We start from the raw sequence: 23,413 nt of genomic DNA, 5'->3' as shown, positions 1-23,413 counted from the left end.
AAACTCTATTGGTGTCAAAGACCAAGTTTTAGAGTGGTTTTCCTCTTTTCTTACAAATCGATCCACTGTCATCAGCTTTAATAATAATATTTCCAAATGTTATTCTACAAATTATGGAATTCCACAAGGTTCAATACTTTCACCCCTCCTCTTCAATATATTTCTCTCTCCACTTTTAAACTTAGCACAGTCTTTAGGTTTTACCACTTTTGCTTATGCTGATGACATACAACTAATTCATCCATTAGATCCTGAAAATTTGGACCATATAACAAGTATAAATAATAAACTTCTTTCGATAAAAAACTGGCTTTTCTCAAACAAATTAGCTTTAAACCTTCAAAAAACAAAAACAATGTTATTTACTTGGAAAAATGATATTAAATTAATTACCCCAATTTCTATTAATAACGCCGCATTAGACCTGGTTACTACCATAAAAATTCTAGGCATTTTGATTGATGATAAACTTACATTCCATAACCACATTAGTAATACTGTTAAAACATGCTTTTACAAATTACGTCTCATTCGTTCGCTTTCTAAATTCCTTCAGCCTGAATCCTTAAATATCTTGGTTCATTCTTTGATAATCTCTAAATTGGACTACTGTAATTCCCTTTTCATTAATATTACACAAAAGGAAAAAAAAAGACTACAATTAATTCAGAATACAGCCGTCAAATTAATCTATAATGCAAGAAAATATGATCATGTGACTCCCCTTCTTATCAGATCTCATTGGTTACCGGTAACACACCGTATTACGTTTAAACTTTTATTTTTAGTTTTTAAAGCCATCACTCTAAACGAGCCACAATTTATTAATAGATGGTTAATTCCGTATAACACGTCTCGTTCACTTCGCTCCTCTTCTTCCAACCTTTTGTCGGTCCCTTCATTGAAGGTGATTGGAACTAGACGTAACGACATGTTCTCTGTTATTGCCCCTCAGTCTTGGAATCTCTTACCGCAACACATTAGGGAATTAAAAGATTTATCCATTTTTTAAAAAACACTAAAAACGTTTCTTTTTAAAGATGCATATGATGTTTAATAGTTTGTTATGCTTTTTTATTCATTTATAAATTTATTTCCCCTTCCTATTTGTTTTTTCCTTTATTATTACTCTTCCTTTCCTATCCAATTATTGTAATTTCTTCCCTATTTATCCTCACAATTCAAGTATGTCTCGATACCCTAACTAACATTTTAATATACGTTTGTAATTAAGTATGTTTAATATTTAAGTAAATTTTAATTTATATTATCAATAACATTTAATCTGCATGTGTTTAGGTTTCAATCTGTATGTATTAAGGCTTTGTAAATCGCTTAGTGATTTAAAATAGGCGATTCATTAAGAATAAATAAACTTGAACTTGAACTTGAACTACTACAAATATAGAAACAATAGGAATCACAGGAAAGGTGCACAGATGGTTTCAAGGATTCCTACAATCCAGGACTGCAGAGTAAAGACAAACAAAGAAAAATCAGAACCGGAGGAAGTGACGTCATCCCAGCGCATGGCTGCCTGAATCGGGAGCTCCGTAGGGGCCGTTGTGAAAAAGAGCTTTTTCAGCTTCTCGTGCTAAAACGCGCTTTTTATTTGGATCGCATTTCGCGGGTGAAGCCATGGCGACGCGGAAGAAATTAGATAAATTTAAATATTTCGGCGATGGAGGAGAGAAACCGGCGAGTGAGACACAGGGGAGTGCAGGAGACGCGCTTAAAATGGCCGCGGGGCCGTCTGCGCCGGCAGAGCTGAATGAAGCCGGGACTATGGCGATCTCGGGGGAGCTCAGTGAGACGGTGCACAAAACTTTCCAAACGTGGTTCCAGGACCTGAAGGATGAAATGGTAGGAGTGCGAGTGGATGTAAAAGCTGCCCTGGCAGAGCTCCGTGCGGATGTAGGGGAGCTGGGAGCCAGAGTGTTAGCCTCGGAGGAGCACGTGGAGGCCCTGTCTGCCACAGTTACTGGGGTCAAGGAATCCACAGACCATTTAACATCTGAGCTACAGGAACTTCAGGCGCAGGTGGAAGATCTTGAGAATAGCTTTGTTAGCGGCTTGTTTTGCTGCAGTTTTTGGTTTTGTGTTGTTGTCATGGGGAGCTGCTTGGGCTAGTCGCCTGGGGTACTTTTCACTTTCTACAGGTTGGCTAGACCTTCACTGAGGGGGTCAGCTTTGGGTAAGGGGGGAGGGGGGGGTTGGGAGGGAGTACGAGTAAACTTCTCACTATTGGATCATGGAATGTAAACGGTCTAAACAGTCCGGGTAAACGTAGTATAGTATATCGGGAATTGAATAGATTAAAATGGGATATATGTATGCTGCAGGAAACTCATTTGAGACCCAGGCATGTGGGGGTCTTGCAGTCCTCTCACTTTGAGAATGTATGGACGCATCAAAGTGCCCAGTCTGCTAAGAAGGTGGGAGGACTGGCAATACTTATCCGCAAGGGCTTGGGTTTTACTGTTCAGAAGGTATATAGAGATTCTGGGGGAAGATGTCTGGCATTGCAGGGTACAATTCAGGGCCGTCCTATCACTGTTATTAATATTTATGGTCCTAATGGGGGTCAGGCGGCCTTCTATGGTTCTCTTACAAATGATTTAGTCAACTTTGTTGGAGGGTCTGTATATTTGGGGGGGGACTTTAATGTCACACCTGATGTGCTGCTTGATCACTCTCGGGGAGGGCTTCGCTCATCGTCCCGAGCTTCTCGCAAGGCTTTTCTTGCTCTGATGTCCTCCTTGGGCTTGATCGACAGTTGGCGCTTACACCACCCTTCCCAAAGGACGTATACTCATTATTCATCTGTGCATGATTCTTATGCTAGGATTGACAGTATTTGGACTCATCGTAATCAGTGGGGGGGAATCAGAACTGCTGAAATTGAAGCTATACATATCTCGGATCATGCACCTGTCTGGATAGCTTGTGAAGGCTATTGGGATGTGGGGCATCTTCGGTCCTTTTGGAGGCTTAACGAATCACTGTTAAAGCATGCGGAGGTTGACAGGGAGGTGGGGGAGGCTATCACTAATTACCTCCATGACAATGATAATGGCATGGTGGGTGACTCCATACTGTGGGATGCCCTTAAGGCTGTGATTCGTGGGGTCTTTATTAAATGGGGGGCGCGCCTTAAGCGGAAGCGGGAGCAAAGAACTATTTCCCTTCGGGAGTCTTTGATATCTTTGGGGAGGCAACACCAGTGCTCTCTTGACCCAGGAGTGTTTGCACAGCTTCTGAGAGCGCGACATGAACTTTCTCTTCTACAGATGGAAGAGATTGACTTTTATAGACTAAGATTGCACCAGACGATATATGAATATAGCAATAAAGCGGGCTCGCGGCTTGCTCGATACATTAAATTGAAACAAGCCCGAACTGCAATTACCCGAATTAGGGATATGGAGGGGAAACTGCAGTGTACTGATGGGACCATTAAGAAGGTTTTTCTATCCTATTACACCAAATTATATGGGAAAGTGGAAGGGGTACAATTGGACTTTTATCACGGCGTATTTGGATAAAGTGACGTTGCCACACTTGGGAGACTCTGATATAGTATATCTTAATAGTCCTGTTTCCTTGGGGGAGGTAATGGGGGTTATCACCAGGTTGAAATTGGGAAAGTCCCCAGGTTTAGATGGGTACACTAATAGTTTTTATAAACAGTATCGGGTTAGTCTGGCTCCTCTATTGGTACGGGTTATTAATGGGGTGAGGGAAGGGAATTCGATACCGTCATCGATGGGAGACGCGGGTATTTCGATACTGCCTAAACCGGGGAGAGATTCTGATAGTTGTGGTGCGTATCGGCCCATTTCATTATTGAACACCGATGCAAAAATTTTGGCTAAAGTTTTGGCCCTCAGGCTGGGGAAATGCTTACCTAGCCTGATCCATATGGATCAGTCGGGGTTTATTCAATGACGCCAGGTTGGCGACAATATTCGAAGAACGATGCATCTCCTTTGGGAGGCACAGCACACTTTGGATAAAGTAGCTCTCTTAGCAGTTGATGCGGAGAAAGCTTTTGATCAGGTGGGTTGGGACTTTTTATGGCAGGTCATGGAGCGGACGGGATGTGGGGGTTTCTTTCTGGCTTGGGTGCGAGCATTCTACCGGTCACCGAGGGCGACTATTAGGGTGAATGGGGACTACACAGAGTTTTTTTCAATTGAACGGGGAACACGTCAGGGGTGCCCTCTCTCTCCACTTCTGTTTGCATTGTATATTGAACCCTTGGCTATCCGTATACGGGAACATCCAGACTTGAGGGGTTTATGGATTGGAGCTCAGGAACATCGGCTTGCGTTATTTGCTGATGTTGTTTTGTTATATGTGCGTGATCCTGGATTTTTCCTCCCTATCTTATTAGATATTTTTGCTGAATTTGGTCTCGTGTCCGGTTTTACGGTTAATCCGGATAAGTCGGAATTGTTGGGAATCACCTTGACTGCCGATGAAGAAAGGGGATTGTCGGGGAGATTTCCGTTTCGTTGGGCTTCTGGGGCGCTGAAATATTTGGGGATTTATATCTCTCGGGATCTGTCTCAACTGTACGCTTTAAATTATACCCCCATTATTAGGCAAGTCAAGGTGGACTTGCAGCGGTGGTCTGGACTGTGGTTGTCTTGGTGGGGACGGATAGCGGTTATTAAAATGAATATTTTGCCTCGTTTATTATTTCTTTTTCAAACACTGTCTATACCGCTCCCGCCTGTGGTGTTAAAAGAACTTCATGCTCTCTTCTTCCGGTTTATCTGGAAGGGGAAACCGCCTCGGGTCTCTCGTCAGTGTTTGTGGTTGCCTTGAGAATCTGGGGGACGAGCGCTTCCCAATCTGTTCTGGTATTATAGAGCTGCGCAATTGCGAATTTTGTTGGACTGGGATATAGCGGAACAAAAATGTGTAGTACAATTGGAACAGCAATTAATGGGTAACCGGGTTTTACGATCCTTGATTTGGTCCTCTTTATCTGAACGGGTGGTTTTTAGAACTTTGAGAAACCCTATTTTGACTCACCTTTTGCGGATATGGTGGGAGACGCGGAGGAAATGGGGAGCAGGGATGGTACCTTCGCTGTTGGGGGCGTTGGGGGATGAACCATTTTTTCCGGCGGGTAAGGAGAGCTCGGTTTTTCAGCGCTGGGAGCGTCAGGGCCTCCGGACGTTCTTGGATGTCCTTCATAAGGGGATCCTAGTGTCCTTTGAGGCTTTTCAAAAGAGTGCAGCTTTACCTAAGGGGGATTTTTTAGCTTACTCCCAAACCCGACATTTTATTCAATCACAGGGCTGGACTGGGGAATCGATCAAGACGAGGGCTCCCTGGGAACATCTATGGCTTACACTTCGTATCCTGCCCAAACCCATTTCAGTTCTCTATCAATATTTTAGGGGCTCAGTTGTCTTTCACCCTAAATACAAAGGTCTTTGGGAACGGGACTTGGGGTGTTCTTTCTCACAGAGGGAGTGGACCCAACTTTGTCTTGAGGTGGGAAAGGCATCCTCTTGTGTTCTTATTCAGGAGAATGCCTACAAGGTGTTTACCAGGTGGTATTATACCCCTGCTAGGTTACATAAAATGTTTCCGGGATCTTCTGCATTGTGTTGGAGGTGTGGGGGGGCTGTTGGCACCTTTATGCATATTTGGTGGGATTGTCTTCCTTTACAAATTTTTTGGAAACATGTTGTTGGCTGCTTATCCCAATTGTTACAAATTGTGCTCCCGTTGGTGCCAGCAGAATGTTTACTGGGCTTCCATAATGTGTGTGAACACACTTGGCAAACTAAACTCCGACGGTGGGGATTGGCTGCAGCTAAATGTTTAATTGCTAAATCCTGGAAAAGATCCGAGGCACCTGTTATGTTAGAATGGTATTTGAAGTTTCATCAATTGTGTAAGATGGAACTTTCCATTGCTAAACGACATGGGCACTATTTTTCATCTATCCGAACTTGGACTGTTATTCTGGATAAGATTGATACTTTGGTTTAAGTTTACTGGGGCTGGGGGGTTTGGGGGGATTGTTGCTGTGGGGACAACTGCCTGAAGGATCAACAGGGAGGTGTCCACTTTGAATATTTCAGTTTATTTAGGAGGGGTGGAGGGATTTGTGATTCATTGCAGGGGATATCTGTTTGGCAATTATGTTTTCTTATTGCTGTATTGTGCCTTCTAAGTCTGTTGTCTTTTGTTAAATACTATGGAGTGCTTGAGCCTTGATATCCATATTTTGCTTGTATAATACAAAACTTTTAATAAAGATTTTCAAGTTAAAAAAAAGAAAAATCAGAACCATGGTCCAACCCCTGTGGTGTACCCCAAGGGTCACCATTATCCCCAACACTCTTCAATCTCTATATTGTATCCCTCGGCACTTGCCTAGACAAATTAGGCTTAACCTTTTATAGCTATGTAGACGACATCAACATCCTCCTCCTTTTTGATCAACCAACACCCTCCATGACAGACACACTACATAGAACACTAGAAACAATGGCAACATAGATAGATGATAGATCACAAACTAAAACTGAACCCAGACAAAACAAAATTTATACTTCTTGAAAAAAAATAAAACCCCAACCATACAAACTTAGTAATAAACTCAATCCATAACCCATCCTAAGACTTCTGGGAGTGATGATAGACAGATGCTGTACCATGCAACCACAAATCAACAAAACAATACAGAAATCATTCACGGTCATGTGAAACTTAAGGCAAATCCAAAAATTCTTTGACAGAAAACAATTCCAGCTCATGGTCCAATCCCTAGTCCTAGGACTTCTAGACTACTGCGACATCCTCTATCTCCCCTGCCCCACAGTCATGATAAAACAACTTCAAACAGTACAAAACACAGCTCTGAGACTGATCTATTCGCTGAAGAAATATGACCACATCACTGCCGCATACCTCAGCTCACACTGGCTCCCAATACAAGCAAGAATAGTATTCAAATTTTACTGTCTATTATTTAAAGCCATGAATGGAGACAGCCCAGCCTACTTGAACAACTGCTTTATCCAAACTACAACCAGGTAAAGGAGAACCCAGACACCATTCATGCACCCCCCAATCAGAGGCATCAAACGCAAAAAAATGTACGACGGCTTACTGGCCATGCAGGCAGAGAAACTAGACCACCAACTCTCCAATCTACTGATCACAACACCGGACTACAAAACTTTCAGAAAGAAATAAAAACCCTGCTATTAAAGAAATCCATCAAGACAAACTAACACTACAGTAAGCATTTCAATCCCCCGTAAGAACCCACTCTACTCTGTAACTCTTCTGGAAATGTACAGATAACCTCTTATGTAATCCGCCTTGAACCGTAAGGTAATAGCAGAATAAAAGTCACTAATGTAATGTAGTCCGCATGTCCCTGGAAGACAAGAGGCGGCCTGTAGCCGTGTCAAAGAGAACACCCAGGTATTTCAAGACTGCTTGGGGGAGAGACTGCCCCTGTCTATAATGTGCAATCCAACTAAAGTCCTCTAGCACCTGGATCACCTGATCCACCGTGCGTTGACCCTCGGCCAACAAGGGAGCTCTGACTAGCCAGTTGACCATGACAGGGTGTACTTGCAGATCCATGGTACTTAAGTAAGCCACTATGGCCACCATCACCTCAGTGAAGGCATGAAGAGTTATTGCTAGTCCAAAGGGCAGAGCCAGAAACTGGCAATGTTTGTGCAAGATGTGAAACCGCAATTAACTGCAGTGGGCTGGTAAGATCAGAATGTGCAAGCATGCACCCAGGAGACCAGAGAGACAAGGAACTCTCCCAGGGCCATCGCTGCTATAATTGATTGCACTGTTTCCATGTGAGAGCATGGAATCTTGAGAGCCTCATGTACGTGCTGCAGCTCCAGAATAAGCCACCAGCTGTCTGAGTCATTCAGTGGCACAATAAAGCATATGCAGTATCTGCTGGAACCCGACAGATTGGGCAGCACCCGTTCTAGAACTTGCAGTAGCCTGCACTTGGAGTGCCTTGTCCAGGTGCTCTGTAGGAGATTCCACAATTCTCCTACAGAGCACCTGGTCAGAGGCTGGGCAAATTCCAATTGCAGCCTGATCAAATAAAGTCCAGAACCCACAGGTCGGACGTAATGCAAACCCAAGCTGGCAGGAACGCTGACAGCATGTCCCTTATAAATAAAGGGGAGGTCCCCCAACCTGGTGGTGTCTTCTTGGCAGGGGGCACAGAATGGGATCCAGGTGGCTGGGCACATCTGTAGTGGGAGTCCTGCTGCCGGGAGCTCTGGTCTGAGATGTGGCCCTGGAATACGAGTGGGAATGCCTAGCGCCACAAAAATTAGAGCGACCAGAACCACTAGAGGGTTTGGGTCTGCTATCAAGCAGGGTCTTAAGGTGAATGAACACCACAGAATCCATGAGGTCAATCAGGCCCTTGCCAAACAACTATCATGAAGGAAATTCTCATCAATGAAACCTTTAGAAGTGGAATAACCAGCCCATTGTCTAATCTAGAGCATTCTGTGAGCAGAAATGGAAAATTCCAAAACCTGCATAAAGCGGCAGTCACATAAACTGACCCAGACAAAAGAAGCTGAGGAGAAGTTACAATTTCACTTTCCAGAGTGCACAGGTGAGGCATATAGGCACGTGTGACAACAGAGGCTACCAAAGCAGCCTGAAAGCTCAAAACAGCTGCATCAAAAAGCCTCTGGAGGACAACATCTACACAATGGTCCTGCTTATCTGTAAGCACCACAGCACTTTCTCTGGGTCGAGAGGTGCAGTCAGGCACTGCATAACCAAAGAATCCACTGTAGGCTGATCCAGAATCTGCGGACACTCCAGTGCTAGAGGGTACAAGTAAGACATGGTCCTTGCTAACATAAGAGCACCTTCCAGATAGTCACACTGCTGTGAAATTCATTCCAAAATCACGATATTTACCATATTTAACAAAGTTTAAAACCCAGCAATTTTAGGATTTTTCCAGTGGGGGGGACATAGGAGGATATGTAGCAACATTGAAAACCCCACTTTTCAGACCTCCCCCCAATCCATCTCACGTTGACCTGTTTGTGGATCTGTGCTGCAGCCTGCCTCAGCTCTCTTACAGTAGCTGGATTAGAAAATCACTGCTTCTTGCTGGGAATGGCTCTGCAAAGCTGATCTTCGGGCTGCAAGTCAGACCCCATGCCTGACTTCACTTCCACCCCTTCTGACCGACGGATGCCCACCAGGATGGGCGAAGGCGAGAAGATGCAACCAGCACCCCTGCAAGACATTGTTGAGTCTCCTAAGGGCTTCTAACAGCCTGCGCTTGACCCCTGTTTAACAGTAGGTTAATGGTTGATACATAATAAAGAGTGGCAAAAAGCTTTTACACACACAGGGTGAATTCAGTGAGATATCCCCAGTATGCAAACATCATTAAGGAGTTCTTTGCATTCATGATTGTATATGGCAAGAGAGACTTTTTTGAACTTTAATTAATTGCTTGCCATTTAGCCTATTTAATAGTTAAATAACAGTAGGAGAGACATCTTCAGGGATGGCCCTGAGCTCCAAAGAAACTAAGCAGGCTGGCTAACAGTATCCACTTGGATTGGCCTGTCAGCTACAGACAGAAGTCTGTGTGTTACAATAAAATACAAATTCTATTTGTATACCACTAATGCTTAAGAAAAAAGGACTAAAATAACTGAATAAAATGGAGAGAGCAGAACAAACACTCCTGCAGGCACATGTGCAGAAGGAACAAACTGTAGGTAGAGCTAATGAGCTCAGTGAAACACAGAAGAGGCACAGAGAAAAATACGAACTGGATTCTTCCTGCAGATAGCATACAGCCTTTTGGGGGGGGGGACTACCCACTTGTCTAGAATGTATCACCTATTGCACTGGAAATACATAATTTTTTAAAATCCAGTGCCTGCATAATAATGCAACTACTGAAGCAATCAATTACTGGAAGACACCGCTTTTGATTCGTAGAAAGAAGGCATTCCAACTTGGATAGTCCTTTCTTTGTTCCATTTATCAGTTCTTTTCTTGTGCAAGATTTATGGTCTTACCTAACACTCATGGTTCCACTGTCACATTGCCTTTTCAATTCCACATCTATTTTTGTGCCACAATAGAAAGAAGCAATTGTTGAGAGTATTATATATATTTATATAGATATATCTCCATGTCCAAGAAAAAAGTTCTTCAAACAAATTTAAGCTTTATTAAACCTGACTTAGATTGTAACATTTTATTTTCAGAAACACTTAAAAAAATATTTGTTACAGGTAAAAATCATCAGATCTAAAAGATAAACAATCTGTCCTGGTTGAAATCATTTTTGACTTACAATAAGGACATTTTAACAGATAATGTTTTGCAGATAAAATAATTACAAATCAAAATTCTGAATGGAAATGCATCCAAGATTTGATCATAAATCTATTAAAATATAACCTGTGTTAAAATTATTTGTGCTTTTCCAGAAATACCAGTTTTGTTCAGTTTTATACAATACAATACACCTCTAATAAGCATAAAATTCTAGTCTGTGGGAGAATTATAATCTTATAAATTCCATAAGGTTAACCCTTGTCTGGTTGAGTGAGATCCTGTTTACTTGAACATAAAACAGCTAAGGAATTTTGCCTCTGTAATTGGAGTTTATTTGATGCTTTACTTTTGTTTGTGTTTGGTTTCTTTTTTCTCCCTTTATACTTTGCAGTACTTCTGAGTGCAACGGAATAAGATGTCCCCATATTTGATGGCAGTTTCACTTTAGTCACTTCAACAAATGTTTGTGGTATTTGTGAAAAGGCAAGGGTTGAGGCAGGCCTATGTAAAAATAATTGGTGTGAGTTTGAGTGCACCAAGGTTCTAGAGGGTTTGCAGGCACTGTTTGCCCTTGTAACAGGCTGGGTGGTTAAATCTCTTATGGAAGATGTTCTAGAAGCCCACTTGCAATGACAAAACTGCTGACAAAGACACTTGGCGCTATTCTGTTGATGCTTGTACCAACTTGAATTTTCTTCATGGTATTGACCTTCATAAGCTAGCTGAAGTGATGACAATTCATTTTGTCTTGAGTATTTTTGTTTATGAAAAGCTTTAGGGGAACTGGATCTCAAGCCAGTAGCTGAAATAAGATGTGCCCGAGAAGCTTTTAACTTTTCTTTTTGTATGGTCAAGTACTGCATCTTTTCCATTTGCAACAGGCGAGACAGTAACTTCCCAATACTGCTTTCTGGCGTTGCTCCTGTTATCTCTTTCAATTTTTCACATTTTAATGAAGCCAACTCAGGCAAATCAAGAATATTGAAAGGCTCTGGGAGAAAATCAGGGTAGGAATACATAGAACATTCTACTTCAGAGCAAGACTCTTCAATGTTTTCAACAACTTCTGGTCTCAAACTCAAGTCTAATTGTTTGGAATACGTGAGAAAGACCTCCTGTTTTTCACCCTCTGACAAATCACTTTCATCTGATAAATAATTTTGAACAATGCTGTTGTTCCAGTTCCAGTCTGTCATAAATAGTGCCTCACCAATGTTATTTTCAGTAACTTGATAGGAGCCTGAAGCTGTGGTGTCATTGTGCAGAGTAGCAGCAGCAGCAGGAAAGACATCATATGACCAGTGGAGCTCTGATGGCAACCTGTTAGTTTCTGGATAAAAAACAGGTTCACTCTTGTTGATGTCGACATCTGAGAACACAGATCTCCAAACAAAAGTCCTAAGAGTTGTTTCTTTTGTTTTGGTGTCTGCTTCCATTTGATGTTTGTTTATATTTCTGGTAAAGAAAAAAGTATGAATAAAACTGGTTATTAAACAAAAACAAATATTTCAATAGTGGTCATTTTAACACAGTAATATGTAAGCAACAAGTATTCCTAGTAGCATAATAAGAGACAGCATATAAAGACCAATTTGTTCAACCATCTGGTTATTCCCTCTTCACTGCTCTTGTTAAGGGAAGATTCTGGTTGTAAGGGAGGCAAGCTTGATTGTTTAAAAATTGTTACTCCTCATCCAGTTTCATTGTCTTCGCCTTTTGATCCTGTAATAGGTGTAATCCATGAAAAGGATTTGTTCTCAAAGATGGGTGATGTTATCCAATAAAGCCCATCCACGAGAGGCCTCGCCAGCTAGAAAAGTTTTGGAAGCATTTGAAGCCCTAAACGTTTCTAATTTGCACTATCACATGGGGCCTCCATAGTCTTTGTGAAAGGTAAAGTAAGAGACAAATCAAAGGGAAGGTGGGTGGGTATGTAAGTCTTGTACCCTGTTGTTTATAGAGAACACCTAGTACAGGTAAGTAGCTTGGCTTTCTCCAAAGACAAGGATGACAAGCCTTCATAGAGGGGACTCTAGCTGCAAGCTGTGTTCAACAAGAAAAAAAAAAAGGTAAAAGAAAAACATTTTTTAATGAAACTCACTGCCAATGGGCAGATAGGTGACCCAGTCGACATTGTATATCTGGACTTTCAGAAGGCGTTCGACAAGTATCCGCATGAACTTTGGAAAATTGCAAGCCATGGAATCGAGGGTGAAATACTCATGTGGATTAAAAACTGGCTGGAGCATAGGAAACAGAGAGTGGGGGTAAATGGACAATACTTGGACTAGAAAAGCATCACCAGTGGGGTGCCACAGAGCTCGGTGCTTGGACCCGTGCTCTTCAACATCTTTATGAACGATCTGGACATAGGTACGAGTGAGGTGATTAAATTTGCGGACGATATGAAGTTATTCAGAGTAGTGAAGACGCAGGGGGATTGCAAAGATCTGCAATGTGGCAATCAGGCTCGAGGAATGGGCATCGACATGGCAGATGAGGTTCAACGTGGATAAGTATAAAGTAATACATATCGGTTACAAAAATCTCATGCACTAATACAGGATGTTCGGGGCGGTACTTGGAGAGATCTCCCAGGAAAGGGACTTAGGAATTCTGATCAACAAGTCGAAGCCGTCCACGCAATGTGCAGCGGCGGAAAAAAGGGTGAACAGAATGCTAGGAATGATAAAGAAGGGGATCACGAACAGATCGGAGAAGGTTATCATGCCGCTGTACCCGGCCATGGTGTGCCCTCACCTGGAGTACTACGTACAGCACTGGTCGCCGTACATGAAGGACACGGTACTGCTCGAAAGGGTCCAGAGAAGAGCAACTAAGATGGTTAAAGGGTTGGAGGAGCTGTCGTACAGCGAAAGATTAGAGAAACTGGGCCTCTTCTCCCTTGAACAGAGGAGATTGAGAGGGGACATGATCAAAACATTCAAGGTATTGAAGGGGATAGACTTAGTAGATAAGGACAGGTTGTTCATCCTCTCCAAGGTAGGGAGGACGAGAGGGCACTCTCTAAAGTTGAAAGGGGATAGATTCCGTACAAAAGTAAGGAAGTTCTTCACCCAGAGAGTGGTAGAAAACTGGAATGCTCTTCCAGAGTCTGTCATAGGGGGAAACACCCTCCAGGGATTCAAGACAAAGTTATACAAGTTCCTGCTGAACAAGGACGTACACTGATAGGGCTAGTCTCAGTCAGGGCGCTGGTCTCTGACCAGCGGGCCGCCGCTTGAGTGGGCTGCTGGGCATGATGGACCACTGGTCTGACCCAGCAGCGGCAATTCTTATGTTCTTAACTTTTTTTTTTTTTTTTGTAGCATTAATCCTTTTCTGTTTTATTGATTTAGGGAAACCCCAACAAGGTTCTGGAGGACAGAATGGCCAAAACTACTGTTGTACTGAGAATGCCTTCTAAATAGTAAGATATGAATGTATGGACTAATGTTCATGTTACATTGTCAGCTTCATAAAACTCAATAGAGACCAGCTTCAATAAGCTACTATTATGAGCCTTGACATGACCCTCACAGGTCGGACCTACTTGGGCATAAGCAAAGGAGATGCAGTGTAGTCTACTAGTAAATTGGATAGTATTCTGTATACTAGAAAATAATAATCCCAGTTTTATTTGTGTCAAATGAAACAAAAAGCTAGCTGGCTTAACCAGAAGGCTAAGGCTTATTTGGAATCTAAAGCATTTAGGATACATCTACCATTGTGAATTATTAAGATAGAAATCTGATACCAGCTTAAGTAACAACTTTGGATGAGTACACATAAAAATCAGATATATAGTTGATAAGTATGACTCCATTTTAACACTAAAAAATTCACAGGTTATAGGAAGTTTTGCCCCCCACAACTCACCACAGGCACTTTTAGTCGAATTCTGTCACCTGTGGTTTGAGGGATAGCCCACCCTGCCACCTCCCGCTTAGCCTTCCCTGTCACCTACTACCTCCTACTGGCAGGGCCTCTCTTATTCACCCTAACGTTACAAAGGAGTTTAGGAGACTACCCTCAACCTAGGTTGTTTTCTGGTATTGTCCTTCCCTGAGAATTTTCTCCTGGTGACATTTGGCTCCCCATGACAGGATGTACACCTCATCATAAAAAGTTTTAGTACTAGAAAAGGGGGGATCTTAGAGAGCTGTAGTGTGCTAAACTCTGAAAAATATCTACACGCTTATCCATCCTGGCTTTTGATACAGGTAATTGTGAGACTGAAAGAAGCTTCAAATCACTATGTGGAGACTGATGAGGAAAAAGCTAACTTGCTAAACAAATACTTCTGCTCTGTGTTCACAAAAGAAAATCCTGGAGAAGGGCCATGATTAGCTGGCAAAGTTACATGTGAGAATGGAGTGGATATTACACCATTACGCAAGAAAGTGTTTATGAACAACTTGAAAAATTAAAGGTGGACAAAGCCATAGGACCAGATGGTATCCATCTCAGAATATTGAGGGAGCAAAGAGCTCAGAGAAGTTCTGGTGGGTTCTCTAAAAGATTTGTTCAATAACTCCTTAGAGACTGGAGAGGTTTTGCAGGATTGGAAAAGAGCGGATGTGGTCCCTTTCCACAAAAAGTCGCAAAGATAAAGCAGGAAACTACAGGCCAGTAAGCCTCACTTTGGTTGTTAGAAAAATAATGGAAGTGTTGCTGAAGGAAAGGATAGTGAATTTCCTAGAATCCAATGGGTTACAAGATTTGAGGCAACATGGCTTTAAGAAAGGTTAAGTGACAAGGGAGGAGTCACATTTACATTTGTTTAAATTTTATGTATTAATTTTTATGCATGTTTTGTTCCATGTCCCCTGAGGAAGGCATCGTTTGGATGCCGAAACTAGGATCCTTGTTGGGACTTGCATTTTCTGAATAAAGACAGTTACCCTTGGTTGTTTGGATTCCTCCCTTGCCTCTTTTGTTGCATTGTTTGTGGTCAAGGCAAGTTGTTTCTTCTTTGCTTTACGAAAAGTAAATCATGTCAAACAAACATGATTGAATTCATTTACTATGTTCTCGTATATATGGTCTGAAGAGATATGATAGTGTTTCTATATTCATTGGTTGCCTATAGAGAAACATACACTGTAGAGTTTATCTGATTCATCATATTATACAAGCAGAGGTTTCCAATCATCTCACTTTGTTATTTTCACATCTGCATTATTCATCTAATAGATTGATTAAAACATTTTTATTGCAGTTTCTCCCTTTTAGAGGTATACATTTTAAATGTCAATTTAACTCTTCTTTTACACCTGTTGCTTGTTATTTGGAATGATTTACCTATACAAATAAGGACAGAAGTTAAGTTATTGGAAATCTCTTAGAATGTTGAAAATATTTTTATAAGATAGATTGTTAAATTAGTACTTTTTGTTAAAGAATTTTAAGGATATTGTGACAAATCTAGCTCTCCTGCTAGTTTTGTCTCAGGTTTAACTAGGAAGAGCAGTAAGCCCCTATGCAGGAGAGCTGACCAGGTTGGCCCAGCCGATTATGAAAGCACTGACTTCCCTTGTACTAACTTAGAGCCAGACACTGACTGCCAGGGAGAGTTCAGTCCAGTTACAGGTTACTCTCCCAAGCCTGCTATTAGAGCTCAAAGGAACTCAGGAGCTAGGGAACTACATCTCCCAGAAGACCAGAGAACTGACAGGAAGCTGTCAGCTAAGCAGACACAGCTGCAGAGGGAGCTTTCTCCCTTCCCCCTCTTCAGAGCAGGGAGGGGCGAATTGGAGCCTGTTAAAACAGAGCAGCTGAGACCCAGAGGGAGTGAGGAGTCAAGGGGGCTGCAACTGAGCCTGAAAGGCAACACAACTCAGCTCCCCAGCTGAATGCTGACGAGCTGGCAAGAGACTGTGAGATAGTGGACATTTCAGAGGTGTCTGATCCCACCGTTGAGAGGCAGCTGGAAAGTTGGGAACCGATGGACATTGGTAGGGAGAGATTGAAGCAATGGACACAAGCTAAAAGGTTGGAAGTGTTTTGCTAATTTTTGATTCCTACCTGTTTCATGAAAGTTTTGGGACTGTGTTTGCTGTGTGTTCAGAAGTGCTTAAACTTCCCAGAGCTAGGCTCTGAAGAAAGCTTCCACATAGTTTGGTGCATTGAACTGCCTAAACTTTTGCAAGTTACGCTGCTTTTTTGTTTTCCTCCTCTTCACACAGCTGGAGGCTAATTAGCAGTGATAAGTTTCTGCAGGGAGTCAGTGAGGGAGCAGCTCCATTTGTGTGAGTTCCCTAGCTGCAGGCAGCCTGTGGAAAGATTCCAAGTTTAGCAGTTTACTTTCTTTTGGTTTGGAAAAGTTTTATTTTTTCATGCAGCAAGTATTTTGAGTGCTTCTCCCTATGCTCCTTCACAGGAAGAGAGCATTGCTAAAACTATATTGCCATTTAAGGCTGGTGAAGAGGACTATGTGAATGAGACAGAAGTCCAGCCATAATTCTGGTTTTTGTGTTTTCCTTTATTGTTCCTGATTTTTGATAGAACATTCATTCTTATACTGGTGAAGCCAGTGTGGCCAGGTTGGCCCTGTTTTTGCATCCTTTGTTTTCTGAACAAATGTACTGAAAAATGTTATAACCTACTGATAACATCAGATCAGCCTGACCAAGAGTCAGAAATAAAAGTATATCCTTATTTTGGACCTTCCAGAGTATGTGTGATATTCCTTGCCAGTTTTCACTGAGGTCATTTGTCCTATGGTTTTTACCCTAGGCAGGTGCCTATATAGCCTGAAGGATTCCCTAGTTGAAGGGAACATGCTGGGAGCAGTTACGGTCGCGGTGAACCCAATTCGCTGCGGTGATCAGGAGCCCGCGGGTTGCGACAATATCTTTTTTATCCAAGGAATTGTATTTTCCCATGGAATTATTATGGCATTTTTTAATGAATATGATATGGAAACAAAAAAAATGGAGGAACTGGAAACTCAATACACAATCATACAAAACAAAATTTCCAGTTTAAATGCACACTGGTAAAAAATGCTCAGTACCTTAACCCAGGGGTGTCCAATGTCGGTCCTCGAGGGCCGCAATCCAGTCGGGTTTTCAGGATTTCCCCAATGAATATGCATGAGATCTATTAGCATACAATGAAAGCAGTGCATGCAAATAGACCTCATGTATATTCATTGGGGAAATCCTGAAAATCCGACTGGACTGCGGCCCTCGAGGACCGACATTGGACACCCCTGCCTTAACCCCTCGTGAGCTTATAACTACAAGCTAACTTCAAGCCAATAAAACTCAATAGGGGGAAAACGCCTCAGATGCTACAAAGCTGACGTTGCTTTAAGACTAGAAAGGGGAGATTAAATTGTTTATTAGCCCTATTGGCTTGAAGTTAGCTTGTAGATATATGCTCACGAGGGGTTAAGGTATAGAGATTTTTCCACCAGTATAACAAACAAAACTAGAAATTTTGTTTTGTATGATTGTGTGATATGGAAACCGCATAGTTGTTATGTGGTATATAAATTTTTTAATAAATAAATAAAATACAGTCAAACCTCGGTTTGCGAGTGTTTTGCAAGACGAGCAAAACATTCTCGCAAAACGTGTCTTGCAAACCGAGTGTTGACTCGATTTGCGAGCACCCCTCCCAATAACCAGCATCGCTCCCCCCCCCGCTTGAACCGGCACCCCACCCCACGCGAACCGGCACCCCCCGCCCGAACAACTTAAACTTAACCCCCCCCCAGGTCTGGCACCGGCATGCAGCCCACAGGACGTGCCAGTGCCGCTAGAAGATCTTCCTGCTTCTGCCGGCCTTGAGCATGCATCTGCGCATGCTCAAGGACTTCTAATTCTCCCTCTCGCTGAGATTCTTGGAGATCTCCGAGAATCTCGGAGAGAGGGAGAATTAGAAGTCCTTGAGCATGCGCAGATGCATGTTCAAGGCCGGCAGAAGCAGGAAGATCTTCTAGCGGCACCGGCACGTCCTGTGGGCTGCGTGCCGGTGTCAGACGGTGGGGTAAGTTTAAGTTGTTCGGGTGGGGGGTGCCGGTTTGCACGGAGGGGGGTCTTTGCGAGTGGGGGGGACAGCGCCGCTGGCCTCGGGGGGGGAACGTATCAAAGTGAGTTTCCATTATTTCCTATGGGGAAACTCGCTTTGATATACGAGTACAGTGGTACCTTGGTTTACGAGTGCACCGGTTTGCGAGTGTTTTGCAAGACGAGCAAAACATTTGCAAAATCGGTGCCTCGGAAACCGAGCATGGCTCGATTTACGAGCACCCCCCCCCCCGCAATCCGGCACCCCCACTGCGATCCGGCACCCCCCTGCCTCGAACTAGCACCCCCCCCCCCGCCATGATCCGACCCCCCCCCCCGACACGATTGGGCACCCCCGCCACAATCCGACATCCCCTCGACACAATTGGGCACCCCCCCCCGCCGCTTCTTACCCTCATCTGGGCTCTTGAAGATCTGCCTACTCGTCTGCTGGGCCTTGAGCATCTGAGCATGCTCAAGGCCTGCGAGTTCACGTTCTGAACGTGAACGTGAACTCGCAGGCCTTGAGCATGCTCAGATGCTCAAGGCCCAGCAGACGAGTAGGCAGATCTTCAAGAGCCCAGATGAGGGTAAGAAGCGGCGTGGGGTGCCCAATTGTGTCGGGGGGGATGTCGGATCGTGTTGGGGGGGTGCCCAATCATGTCGGGGGGGGGGTCGGATCGTGTCGGGGGGTGCCCAATCGTGTCAGGGGGGGCGGTTTGAGGCAGGGGGGGTGCCGGATCGCAGGGGGGGTGCCGGATCGCAGGGGGAGTGCCTGATCGCAGAGGGGGGTGCCTGATCGCTGGGGAGCAATGCCGGTTCTCGGGGGGGACGCATCAAAGCGAGTTTCCATTATTTCCTATGGGGAAACTCGCTTTGAGAAGCAAGCATTTTGGATTACGAGCATGCTCCTGGAACGGATTATGCTTATAATCCAAGGTACCACTGTATTTTGGTTTACGAGCATGCTTCTGGAACGAATTATGCTCGTAAACCAAGGTTCCACTGTAAATATGTAAATTGCCTTGAACTAAACAGTATTAGAGTGATTCAGAAATCTTGTATTAAATTAGATATCAGTGAATTCAAGAGGGCCTGGGATAGGCACGTGGGATCTCTCAGAGAGAGAAAGAGATAATGGTTTACTGTGGATGGGAAGACTAGATGGGCCATTTGGCCTTTATCTGCTGTCATATTTCTGTGTTTCAATGATGAAAGCTGCAATGGCTATGCAAGTAAAAGGTGAGCAGTAGTGGCTCATGGCCAGTAGGGGGTGATGTCTATGGTATGGTAATGGAATGGACTTCAGGACATGATAGTGCAGTATTTTGTGGAATTTTCCTACAAAATCGCCTGCTTTTCGTATGATTCTGGGTAACTCTAGTTAGATACAAGCATATGTGTTAGTTAAGGCCACACCCAATAGAAGCGTACGAAAAATTGGTGAATAAAAATCTGAATACGGATGTAGCCAAGGCTAGAAAAACACACTACAGATTAATATTAAGGAAAAGCATAATAATATTCTTTTTATGTACTTTGCTATTAAGCTAGATCATAAAGGAAATCAGAATATACATGAACTCCATCTTGAAGCAGTGAACTTCATTTTGTGTTCAGCCTTTTTCCCTGTCTTTGTTCAGGGTTTTCCCGCTTCTAGCCTCATGGTTCTAATTGATACCAGATGTGCCTTAGGCTGGTTAGAAAAAGTATATTAGATTCCATATTCTAAACCGAGATATAACATGCATTAAGAATGAATGAAATACATGTTATGAATGTTTGGGGCCCCAAGTATGAATGGATTGTGAAAGAATTTGTACTTAAAGTGAAATGTTTTATATAAAAAGAACACTAAGGAAAAAATCCTGAACACAGCATCTGGAAATGGTTAAGTTAGAATCAGAGACACTGCAGCAGTCTCCAGCATAGGAAAGCTTCTGTGTGAGTATCGGTGAAATTTGAAGCTGTCAGCTCAGGGAGAGGGGGAAACAGCCCCACCTTTTTCTCTGAGGCTGAGAATATATCAGCACTTAACAAATGCAGTTTCTCTTAATATACCTTTTTTGAAAAGGACAAATATAATATTAGATATGTAATAAAATGTTAATGTATATTCAGAAATGAATGCAAACAAAACAAATATGATTTCTGAGACTTTTAAACATGTAAAGACATTTTTTTTTGTCTAAATTTAATTACAACTTCTGTTAGTTTGATTGGCCCATAGCCAATGATGTCACACTGGACTGAAGGTATATATTGGGGAGCTTCGAAGTATAGAGCTGAGTTCATTATCAGAAGGCCAGCATTTTGGCAACTATAACGACCTCCCGCTAACGCAACTGGTCTTTTGAGTTCCATGATGGAAAAATAAAAGCAATAAAATTATTTTGGTGAATCTTGCGTTATGCGTCATTTCCATGTTTTTGTTATTTTTCACACCTTGAGTGAAAGCTAGCAGTTTAACTGCAACTTTATGAGTGCACTGGCGTCCAATTAACCATGCTCAAAGGAGAGGAATTATTAGAAAAGTAATGGTGAATAATGGATTTATGGACTTATAGATTCAAGAGGTATAGTCAAACTGTACTCTCAGATACCTGCTTGGTAAATCATCAAAGATCTCAATAACCAAGATTGCAGGTTAAGATATCAATCATTGAGTACAGAATGAAATGCAAAGAGTGCTCTAAAGTGCTTAAAGTAAGTATTCTAAATAAATAAATAAACCACACTTATCTTAGTGAAGTTAACACAGCCCTACGGGGACCCGTTTCACCCTAACTTGGCTTCTTCAGGGATCAGAATTCTAAAATGGATAGATATAAAAGAACATGCATTAAAAACCATCTTAAACCCATTCAAAAGGAAGGATTTACTATACAAAAGTCATAATAATACATTAAAATGTGAACAGAGTACTTCTGACTTACTTGTGTCATGACTCGATTTAACGAGGCAAAATGGCGTTAGCATTCTATGAACGCCGGCGCATGCGCTTTTAAGCAAAATACTCGATCCAAAATTAGAAACTTGGCGCATGCGCTATTACATATAAATGATAAATATTGAAGAATAATTCAGAAAAACACCCTCCAATCTACAGTGTTGTTTAAACCCTTAGGTGTCATGGTCTGAAGTTTATAAATCCATCTGATCTCTTTTTGTGACAGACGTTTCTTCCTGTCTCCCCCTCTCATGTTCGATTCCTCCCTGTCAATGCAAAAGCACTTTAAATCCTTAAACTTGTGCTGTGCAACCGAGCAATGCTCTACCAGAGGAGCTGTCATCTTGTTATGTTTAAGATTAGATCTGTGTTCTATTATCCTCGTCTTGAAGTTCCTGATCGTCATCCCAACATATATTTTTTTGCAGGGACAGGCGATTATGTAAACTACATAATCGGATGAACACGTCAAAAATTTGTTGATAAAATATGTCTTACCATCACAAGGGTTAATGAAAAAATTTTGAGAAATTGTCGAAACACAAATGCTACAATGACCACATCTGTGAAAACCATTGGGTAACAATCTCTTATTCGGTTCTGCTTCCTTAACGTTTCTCGTAGATGACAAAATTTCTTTTACGTTACGCTCCCTGGAAAAAGCCACTCTTAATTCAGTGTTATTGAAAATTTTATTGGTCTGGACAATCTTCCAGTTGTTCTTAAATATATTCGCTATCTCGCTGCCTTGACTTGAGTATCTCAACACCCACGTCATGGTCTCATCGTTCTGATCTTTAGTTGTTGAACCTTTTTCATCATCCATAAGCCATTCTCTGTGTATGTATTTCGCTCTTTTTTGTGATTGTTTGAGTATATTTTTTGGATAGCCTCTGTTTTCTAATTTATGTAAGAAACTTTTGGAATGTTTGATGTAATTTCTTTCACTTGTACAGTTCCTTTTAATGCGTAAAAGCTGTGAAAAAGGTAGATTTTTCTTTAAACTAAAAGGGTGACAGCTGTTGAAATTCAAAAATGTATTTCTGTCCGTAGGTTTCAGATATATGTCAAATTCAAAACTGTTAACAGTTTGTATAATATTTAGATCTAAAAACTCTATTTGACAAGTAGAATATTTCATGGTGAACTTGATATTGTCATCACAATCGTTTAGCCAATGGAGAAAAAGCTTTAAACTTTCCTCAGACCCTTTCCACAACATCAAGACGTCGTCAATGTATCTGTACCATTTGAAAATATTCATTTCAATTGGGGAATTCTGTATCCAAGTTTTCTCATATTCACACATATATAAATTGGCCACCGACGGGGCAAACACAGCCCCCATAGCGACCCCCGATTTTTGTTTATATAATTTTTGGTTATGCAGAAAGAAATTCTCTCTCATTGCAATTTGTGCCAGATTTAAGATAAAATTGGTTGGTATAAAATGGGGTCTATCCCTCCTGTCCAAAACATCTTTGATAATGTTAAGAGCTTCACTCTGAGGAATGGAAGTATACAGAGATAACTGCTGAACTCCTCTCCCAGATGCCTACATTCTGACTTAAATGAAGGTTTTTCCTAATCTTATACTCGCAGAAATATTCAGCTTAAATACTAAGCGATAGCCTGGTAAAAAACAAACTACTTATATTTTCCTAGTAAATTCAGTGTGGGACAGTGCTGAACAGAGAGATCAGATTACCTCTCTCTGATGCCGTTACCGGCATAAAACTAAACTTTTCTAATAATAAGTCTAATAAAGTTTCCAATTGTCATGTGCTGACTTTAAAGGATTTGATGATCTAATTTGACTTAAAAGAAAAGAACAAGAAAGGAAAAACGGTAACATTTTGTCACTCTTCAGGCTTGCTTAGAATTGAAATTGGCTGTTATGACAGTTTGAAGTAGCGGGAGAGAAATCAGCTGGAGTATCAGTGTGAAATAGCGCTGCAATTCTAAGTTAATGAGGTGGTAAATCCTATCAAACAAAAGTCAAGATAAGATAAATGGAATCACTAAATGGTAGACCGATAGCTGGAGAGAAACATTAAGACAGGGAAATTTAAAGATAAGAGAAGAAAGATCGCTG

General features: G+C 42.1%; 1 protein-coding gene across 14 annotated transcripts in view; it reads right to left on the bottom strand.

The window, feature by feature from the left end:
- Window positions 1-10,240: 10,240 nt before the first annotated feature.
- Window positions 10,241-23,413, bottom strand: part of FAM217A (family with sequence similarity 217 member A) — a 166,451-nt gene continuing 153,278 nt past the window's right edge. For all 14 annotated transcript variants that reach the window (XM_033934797.1, XM_033934811.1, XM_033934798.1 and 11 more), the window contains one exon: window positions 10,241-11,805. In XM_033934797.1, coding sequence (XP_033790688.1) covers window positions 10,602-11,805 — 1,204 coding nt within the window. In that variant the 3' untranslated portion in view covers window positions 10,241-10,601. The remainder of the gene's footprint in view (window positions 11,806-23,413) is intronic.

This window comes from Geotrypetes seraphini, chromosome 2, assembly GCF_902459505.1.
Source record: "Geotrypetes seraphini chromosome 2, aGeoSer1.1, whole genome shotgun sequence".
NCBI classification, from domain to species: Eukaryota; Metazoa; Chordata; class Amphibia; order Gymnophiona; family Dermophiidae; genus Geotrypetes; species Geotrypetes seraphini.
Note: the sequence above shows the minus strand (reverse complement) of the source record. Positions and strands in the feature narration are given on the sequence as shown.